Below are 10,037 nucleotides of genomic sequence, written 5' to 3' on the forward strand. Positions count from 1 at the left end.
CCGTAATTAGCATATACCGGATTAGCATAGACTACTCGGTCTTTTCAGTATCTTGTAGCTACTGTTAAAGCGAAACATGTCTACAATTGGCCTATTGGGTAGAAATTTGATAAAAACCTATGTTTCTGTCACAAAAGATAAACAAGGGAACACCCCTAGTTATTATATTTTTCCTGCTAAAGGAACAGGAGTTCTCGATTCTTGACTTCTGTTAGTATATTGATTGCACAGTAGCCGATAGATCTATGAATAAATTCTTCAAAGCACAATGTAGTGCATTTGGATAAAGCTCTTGCATAAAAGCTAACTCTCTTCATCATCATGTTTAACATGATAGGCTTCTAAGTTCTCCAAGTTACTGTATATCGTCTCTGGTCAACAGTTCTAATTCTAACCTTTGAAAAGCAGAAATAAGTCAAAACCGTTCAAGCGTTGTTTTCGGAAGCCGGCAGCTGCGGTTTGTGCAAAGTGACACCACCGAATTTAATGAAAACAATATAACCTAGCTTCTTGAAGACTGTTCATGGGCAATGTTGTAGAGCGGTAGGTTACAATATCATTGAAGCTAGTAAGAATATCTACCCTCACCGTCTAGGAAAACAATCACAAAACGAGGATGATTGGAAATAAACGACAATTTTGATAAAAAATTACACCTTTCCTGTCATTGCGTGCTTAGCAAACAAGAAAATCGCTTAAAAGGGTTCAACATAAATATTCTTTAACACGAAACCGAAACTGAACAAAAAATAATAATTTGGTTCCTTGTCATAATAGGACAATTGCAGCAATTGTAATTCTGTAAACCGTTGATCAAACGTAGTCAATGCGACGGAAACAGGAGTAGTAATCAATAATCAAAATAATGCAAATCAGATGCATTTTCTTTTTCTAGCGTCTGGTATACAATTGTGATGATCTTGTATCTTATTTAAACTGCAGGTAATCAAAGTTGATTTTAACAATCAAAACAGCCCACACGCTTCCTACCTACTTCTAACGCTCAAGTAGCAAACATGTATTGAAATGCGTCTCTGCGCATAACTGAGCAACAGTTCTAATAAATGAAATCATCATTATTATCAAAATACGATTAACAACCGGAGTTTCCCTTTGTAGATCACGTAGGTAACCTATTACTTTGTCCTCGGTTGAAAGCCACAACAGCATTTACAGCCTTCGCTGCGCTAATTGAATACGAATCCCCAAGTATGGAAATATATAGACAGCAAAAACTCTTTGTTGTCTTTTCGTTGGTCATGTGACAGAAAAAAGCTGCCTTTTTCCCTCAAAGCAGCAGGATCAATAGATAGAAAATCCCCTGCTTTTGGAAAATCCACAAAACAATCTAAGGCTAGGGAGTTACCAAGGTATATTTGTTGGTAAAGTTCTTCTCAATAGAACAGATTAGGCCGGATTTCAGTTGCGAAACTAAAGTTTTAATAAAAAAAAACTACATTTTACATAAAATAGCATTAAACCTTTCAATTGCTCAAAATGTCCAAACGTCAATGACAATCTTCAGGGTTAAGGCAAATCTGAGATTGTAGTGATACAACACAGTGCCTGCAGTGTTATCCATTTCCTGTATTCCCAGCCAGGAGCCTACCGTGGTTTATGGGTCCAGCTATTTTTAGTTTGTCCTGCGTTTTTTTCCACTTGAAAAAAGTGGTAAAAATACTCCAACACAAGCCCGATACTTATCACCTTACATAACATTATGGCGTTTTCTATTGTCGTTGGACATCTTTTGCTATCGCTTTTTCAAATTAATCAAACGAGTAAATCTGCGTAATTTTCTTAAACATTATAAAAGGAAATAACTTTATTAGTTATATCACTTTTTTTGAAAATTTATGTAGCCTAAATAGGAAATAAAAAAGATCTCTTTTACAACATTAAGCGCTCGCAAGGATGTTGGATATTGACAGCTAATGACAGTTGCAGTGGTGATTGAAGGTGTACTTTTCCACCAGTGAAAATGTTAGGAGTCCCAAATTTTTAGAGAATAGCAATCGGAAGAAAATTCCATAACGTGGCATTTTTCGCAACTAACTTGTTATTTTGGAGTAACGGTTCAGCATTTATCCCAATGTCTTATTTTCTTTTTTTCTTAAAGACCAACCCATGGATCAACCTTCCGTCACTCTTCTTCCTTGTCTTTAGTTTTTATTGGTCATCACGAATGGTACAAATTGTAAGATTTCGACAGGCTCTTTGCATTGGTACCAGGCTCAGGTTATGCACCGAAAAGATCTTGTTAATAGCACTTTGTTGAAACCAGTCACAGTAAGAAAAAATTGTTTGATAAAAAGGATGAAAACGCTGTAGGTGCGGAGGACAGCTTAAGCATGTTTCTAGATGAAATTCAAGACCAACTTTTTTCTGCAGTTAGCAAATTTCCGGATTGAATCTTTAAAAAATGTCGCTTTGACAAATTGCATAATGTGGGTAAAAGGTAAGTCCCATACTTGAATCCAAGCATCGGGGGATGAGAAGATAAGGTTCTCATTATACTAAGCCTTCGGCACTAACGAGGGTAGGGTAGCCAGTTCCTTTCTCTCGGCCGCCTTTACTTCAGCAACTACGCCCACCCAATTTATTACACTCTGAGTAGTATAGAGGTGAACGGTGTTTTGTCAACAACCAGCGTAAGCGGGGAGTCGAACCAGGATTGCATGATTGGAAATCGAGCGCCTTAACTGCTGCGCCATCCCACCCATAATGTGGGTAACATTTTAAAATTCCTTTTTAATTAATGAAATTTTTGAGGGTAAAAGAACATTCAAAAGCTACAAACTAATTTGCAACGTTGTTTTCAGTATTTAACGTTTATTGCAAAACTCTATAATCCCTACTAAACGTTTGTCAAGAGCACTTTTCGACGATTTTTCAGAGAGAAAATTAGCCATATCTAAGAGTACCAATATACGGCTGCGCAGTTCATACGCAAATAAGCAAAATTGAAAAGAACTGTTAGTTGAGCAACGAAGAAGTTTTCAGTTTTGCATGGCTGGTTGATGAAAGCGTTGGGTGGGAGCACGAAACAATACCGGTTTTAGCGGAAATACACACTATGATGTTGTGGCAAGATAGTTAATGATTTACTTCTTCTTTCGTATGAGAGGTTGTTCTTTTGGACTACATTTCATCGGGGTCAAATGTCCGGGCATTCTTCGAGCAGCCACTTGATTGTAGAGTAATGATTTACTAGAAGTTGGACACAAACATGTCTTTCCGTACGAGTGACCTAAAACCTTCAGTCACCACACATAAGTCTGGATGCAAGAAGATCAATAAGGCCAGGATTTAGGGAGGCAGAGGGTGCAGTTGCCCTGGGCCTCCTTTTTGAAGAGCACCTCGACATGGAAAAATGTGATTTTGTGTTATTATTATTATTATTTTCTTTCAGCCCTTGAAGTTTCTGCAAAATTCCTCTTTTTTCTTTCAAAGTTAATTTATATTCACAAGGTTGCGACTGAGCTTGGCGTAAGGGCATTAGCAACGGTGTGGGTGACATTCAAGTTACCTTGTAGGCTAGGCGCGAAAAACTTTTTTGTACTGGAGCCTTCGGATCTAAAAGTGCCCCGAGCCCCCAATCAGTTATACTTGCCCCTGAGATCAATTTCAAGGTTTTTCAAATTAGCTAACGATTTGTCAAAAACAAAAAAGATGTAAGTGTGATGGCCCACTAAATACAAATCTAAAGCTATAGAATTTTTTGAAAAATCTATTGTCAGCTTGAAAGAATAAGGCTTTTACCCTATTGAAGAATAGCCTAACTATAAAGTAGAAACTCCTTCACTGAAATTATGAGGTCTCTCTTTAATGAGAGATTTTTCTCCTGTTGTGAAAAAGTAAGTTAACCCTTTGAGTTTCACAGTATTTTTGCGTCATAAATTTTACTGACAAATTTCAGCCCAAAAAAATCGGTACCCGGTCAGTTGGTCGACAGGGCAATTGGTCGACAGACAATTGGTCGACAAGACAGTTGGTCGACAGGACGTTAGGTCGACAGAACGATTCATTTTAGGGTTAGGGTTAGTTAACTAACCTTAACCCTAACCTAACTCTAACTCTAACTCTAGCCCTAACCCTAACCCTAAAATGAATCGTCGTCGACTTAACGTCCTGTCGACCAACTGTCTTGTCGACCAATTGTCCTGTCGACCAAATGTCTGTCGACCAATCGACCGTGCACCAAAAAATCCACCAAAAGCTTAAAAAATCAGAACAGTTAACAAGAAGTTGTGATGTACAATAATTGAAAATACAATTTAGGTAGAGAGGTTACTTTTTTCAACCATAAACAGACATAGCTGAGCATATCAGAACATTTAGCATTATAACAAACAAAAAATAAAATAAAGCGAATGTTTTTGGCTACACATATAGCCCACGTAGGCTATAGCCCATATAGCCTACTGTACACATAATTAAAAAGATGTCAAACCAAAAGCACTTCACTAAGAGTAGATAATAAGAGGCGAAAAAGCAAGCAAAGCGAGAAGCAAAACCAACCCGGAATTTTGGAACTGAGTTTTTTTCCAGGATACTTCATCAGTTATTAGCCTATGACTTGCTGAATGCAAATATAACTTGATTAGCAGAAACATTTTTTTGAAAACTGTACACAAGATAGTGTGGTCTTTCATGACAGTTTTATTCATAACAGTCAAATAATAAAAAGTGCTTTAAATTGGTGCCGAAGTTAGTTGAGGATTGGGGGGGATAAATCAACAATTTATCAAATTTTAGACAATTCCTGAACATTGGGGGGGATGAAAATTTTTGTACACAATTTTGGTGGTACCGGTATTAAGTTTATTAAACAATCACCGGACCTCGGTGAATTAGCTGCTAACAGCATAATATACAGATAAGAAATTATGGAGATAAAAGTGCTATCAGTGCGCTTGTGAATGCTTGTTTCTTATTCTTGCAGCAGTCAAAGAAAAATTTGTACCTCCAGCGGGATTCGAACTTATGACCCTCCAATGAATAGCCTACTTAGTTTTAAAAAAAAAACAGAAGTTATACTTTTCTTCTTGTCCTCTCCTTCACTAGAATCTTTACACTTAGTGCACTATGAGACAAAGTCACTAGTCAGGAGACTGAAAATAATCGAAGCTACAGAAAAACATCTGCAAATTTATGACAAAAATAATAACTTTCAAACACTTAACAAGAACTTGTTACAACCAAACATGTTGCGTCTTACGGTAGTGCACATTGAAAACTCATTAGCAATGTCATTAAGAATATTTTGGTGAATGGTGCAAATAATACTAGCATTCAACCTCTCCTGTCCCAAATTATTTCTCAGAAAGGTTTTCAATCTACAAAGATTGGAAAATGACCTCTTACAAGCAGCAGAGCTTACCGGGCAAACTAAGAGGATTTTAATCAGCAGAAGTATTTGAGAATAGAAAGGTTTTTCCAACTCGGACAATGCCTGGTAAGCTCTTTTAGATTAGAACAGCAGACATTAGCCTATAGTTAGGAGCTGCGATTAAACGCAGGAGATTAATCCATTGCATACCAGAGACACAAGGCCTGCACAGAAGATTAAAACAATGAGTCTCCCCATGAGCATTAGGCCTACTGAAGTGCCGTGGCAGGTGGCCTGGTCCAACTCGTCCCTAATACCTTCAATGAAGGGACTTCATTGTGTATAGCGTCAAATCCAAGACAATTTAGAACTGTGATCAAACATCAATAAAAGAAAAACAACAGCAATTCGAGATGCTTGCAAACAACTAAATCGAAGTACAACTGCTGCCAAAACATTGGTGGGATATATCCCCCCCATCCCCCCCTACTTCGGCACCACTGCCACTAATCAAGCTTGGAGTTCAATATTGAAGAAAAAATGCTCTGTGCAAATATATCCGCACAGGCAATGGAATCAATAGCCTATACTGCAGGGTGGCTTCGTACATCAACTTTAATGCAGATAAATTGGGCCAACAGTTAATATCTAAGCATTTTTATGGATGAGATGTGAGAACAGTATGAGCAACCCCGGTTTAAAGCTCTGTACACAAGTATTACATACCACAAAGGGCAATTTGCCAACTTCATATTGCATGTATTGTAAAGAGAATATGAAATAAGTCTGTTTTAGGGCAATTTACCGACATTTAACGATCACTTTAAAATGATCAGGGCGCAAATTGATAGCACTTCCTCCAGACATGTTTGGAGTGTAGCCTGGTGGAAAGCTGAAGTTAAACCGACGAAATAAGCAAACTATGGTAATGAACATTTCCATCTTTGCGAGCTGCTGCCCAAGGCAGTTACGTCTTCCAACACCAAATAGAACCCAGTCATCCGACTTCACGAACTTTCCTTTGTCATTCAGATGACGTTCTGGTAAAAACTTTTCAGGATTAGGCCATTTCTCTTCATCATGTTGAATTGCCCATAGATTCGAAATAATCACGGTTCCTTTTGGAATTCGATAATTCATCAATGTTGCATCTCGTGAGGCAAGATGAGGCACCGCTACTGGGCTAGCTGGCCGTAGTCTTGTCACCTCCTGTAAGAATTCATATAATTAAAAAAGTGTCGCAATCTGAACTAAACCAATTGTCAGTCAACTTTATTGACAACCCAACCTAGCCTAGATGAAAATCTAAACAATTCAGCAACAGTTGTTGAAAAGGGTTCGACAGTCGACACCCAACCTAAACGAGTGGTTATGGTCTACCTACAAACCTAATCCGATACATTGAATGTATTTCTGTTGTTTGTTTATTAGTATTTTCAAGAAAGAAAAGACGGACCCTACTCATGTGGCGCTGTTATGCTAAACCCAAAAAGTTGATAACCAAACATGTAGCTAGAAGACAAACTTTATCGTTTTTCTAACATTTATGATTACATATTAAGATAGATAAGATTCTCATGGTTGTCCAAGGGATATTTCATCAACAAAAATTTATGATAATGGAGAAAGAGAAAAACTTTTACTTCATCTGTTGTGTCAATCGAACAAGTAGCCTACTTTGAGTATGAAATAAACATGTAGCACTATGAACATGTCAACAACATACTGTAGGCTACAGAAGGTAGAGGAAGAGTTTACAGTCTCTGATTCAGCTGCTGTCATGCCTAAGTACTGTAAGAAATTAAGCTGCACCTGTAACTAATCCAAAAGCAACTGTAAACACCAATAAATTAGACCCAGAAAAAGCACTTACTTCTATTACAGCTCTAACGTAAGGAAATTTCTCTTTCATTGACATTCGAGGGACTCCACTATCGCCGAGAACACTGTCAATTTCATCTTGCATTTTCCTTTGTACTTCTTCATATTCCAACAAGTACAAGATGATCCACAAAACGGATGTGGCTGTAGTGTCGGTTCCCGCCACAAACAGATCCCGAACTGTGGCGATGAGTTGCTCCTCTTGGAAGGACAGGCCTGGGACCCAATCTTTTGAAAAATCTTCAGTTTCTTCTTCATCGCACTCTGATTTTTCTTGTTCCGAAATATGGGTCAAACCGTTCAATTTAAGTTTCTTATCTATAAAGAAATATCACTATTTTATGACATCATCTTTGAACTTCTTTTTAAATAGCAATATTTATTTGAAGTGGAAGAATAAATTTTGTCCCAAAACCTCTTACAACTTTTTCAGTACGTTAGTAAAAATAATAATACTAAAAATAACAGTAAAAAAATAATAATAACTATATGTAACGACAACAATAATAATAATCGAGTAGCCAAAACGTTACATATTTTTGTCCAAAAAACGTTAAAGAAAATACCCTAGTCAATCTTTGACAGTGGCCCATTTAAACTAAACGTTTCAGATATCCAACATTTCAGGTTTCAAGGTCGACTACTGGATAAAAAAATCTTTAAAAAAACATGATAAAAACAAACAAAAAATGTTTTTAAATTATTAGATCGGAATATCACGTGTCGAGTCACATGACTGAAATCAGCTGAATCGCGAGTACGCTTTTCGACGAGTGGGTAATGTTAAAGTGCCTACCACACCAGCTCTATACAGTTTTGATACACTTTTATCTTTTATACCTCTTTACCTTCACTGCAAGTATGTGAACTTGCTGTAAATCGGCTCGCTGGCTTAGTGGTTAGTGAGTCCGGCTCTGAATCGGTAGGCATGGGTTCGATACCCTGTCGAGTCATATCAAAGACTTTTTAAAAATGGTACTGAATCTAATTCCTGCTTGGCACTGAGCAATGGAATGGATTCGGGTAATAATGTACTCAGTTGTGCTTCTATACGGCTGCATTGACACTGCCTGCTTTGTAAATCGCTCAGGAGCAACGCTTTCTACGATGGATACAGCGCTATATAAAAACAAGCATTATCACTATCAAATCACATTATAAGAATTAGCATAATCTAAATTTTAAACAAAGTAAGAAATTAATATGGCAGTTTCTGCCTCCAACGAAATTTAGCCTTCTCGGAGCCTAATTGGTTGGAATTGCTGTTAAAAAGATTCTGGAGTCAGAATCACAAATTTGTGGTATTATCCTCAGCAATGAACGAAAGTAAATTCTGAATTTCCATAAAAATACCTTTGTTTTCAATTTTCTGATCAGATTGTTCCATTGCATTGAGAAAACAATCGATGAAATCACGTGGGTTGTTGTGGTCACGTGATGACTTGTGAGCGGCCAACTCCTTGCGAATAGCAGCATGAAGGTTTTGTTGAAACTCTTCGCTTGTTTTAAACACAGAAGAAAAAACTGGCAAGTGTTTCAAAGAGGGGGCAAGCATCAGAGCGGCATTTAAAAAAGCTGTTTTTGAGGGATACATTAAAGCATTCACAACCTTACGAAAACCTTCATTATCACTGCTGATAACGGCATGTCCAAACACAATGCATGAAATGACACTGGATATGAGTTCGCAAATTAAAGGGTTTATTTCGAATGGTTCGGATGTTCCATTTTCTCCGCAAAGACTGTCAAGTTTTTCACAAAATTGAGTTGAAATCTCAACCAGTTGGGGCTCTAAATTTCGTCGCCCCATTCCTAAGTCACGCAAAGTGTTTAGCCCAAAGCGACGTTGCTCTTTGTGAAAATCCGTCTTGTTGATCAAGAGAATTCCATATCCACCCTGAAGTGCAGGTATTGTTTGAGGGCGGTCGCTAAAGCATTCCTTCTTGGCAAAAGCTTCATACACAACGCTGGAAGAGCTTAAAACAACAACATCAACATTTCCAAATTTGACCATATAAATAGGACCATATAGTTTGCTCCATTCCATCAAAGTTTTTTCAAGATATCTTCCAATCCATGGAATTACTCCGAGTAAAGGAAGACCGTTTGTTCCAGGTGGGCTGCAGGCCGGTCTTTTTCTCCATAAATACCAAGTAAAAACGCCAGCTACTACCGTCAGTGCAACAGAAATGATGTGATATTGCAGGTTAAGAATGTTCAACATGATTGACATATTGTTTTTGCAACTAAACCAACATTATATAACAGAGAAACGCATTCCTGCTAAAAAAATATTTCTTTGACCTTACTGTGACATTAAATTTATGTTGTCGTAATAGGTAAACCGTACATGATAAGATCGTAGCTTAGAATCCCTTACAATTTGGAAAAAAATTGTCTATTGAAAATAAAATTTATTACAAGAATTAAATTGAAACATTAAAAATTCTTAGCTTTTTATTTTTGATGAAAGTGATTCATGCCTGGCTCTGTTTCTATCCTGTTTACTTCTGATCTTAACGTTTGCCACGTTAAAAACTTGCATTTATCTTTTATGTTTCTCGGCAGTCGGGTGGAGCGAGAATTGACAGCGATAGACACCAGTGTTTTGCTATGCGGCTAGGCTTGTCAGTATCGCATAACTAACTCCTGCCAGAGAGTATTTAACCGCTGCTTCTACCAGTCAATCGAATTCTTATCTTTGTGAGAAGAAACCCACCAAACCAGCTGTCACCAATGATGTAAACTGTTTAGAAGAACCAATCTTCCTGGCGTCAGCACAAGTTGTGCTGACGCAAGTCGCAGCGTTGTGCTGATTGCAGAA

General features: G+C 37.6%; 1 protein-coding gene across 1 annotated transcript; it reads right to left on the bottom strand.

Moving 5' to 3' along the window:
• Nucleotides 1-5,856: 5,856 nt before the first annotated feature.
• Nucleotides 5,857-9,446, bottom strand: LOC145772377 (cytochrome P450 2U1-like). The gene is made up of 3 exons (XM_082584257.1): nt 8,567-9,446; nt 7,206-7,531; nt 5,857-6,541 (listed from the first exon to the last, which is right to left on the bottom strand). Exons 1-3 carry the CDS (start codon nt 9,444-9,446, stop codon nt 6,134-6,136), a joined length of 1,614 nt encoding a protein of 537 aa, XP_082440383.1. The 3' UTR covers nt 5,857-6,133.
• Nucleotides 9,447-10,037: the final 591 nt, after the last annotated feature.

The sequence above is a fragment of the Aplidium turbinatum genome, chromosome 6, assembly GCF_918807975.1.
Source record: "Aplidium turbinatum chromosome 6, kaAplTurb1.1, whole genome shotgun sequence".
Taxonomy (NCBI): Eukaryota; Metazoa; Chordata; class Ascidiacea; order Aplousobranchia; family Polyclinidae; genus Aplidium; species Aplidium turbinatum.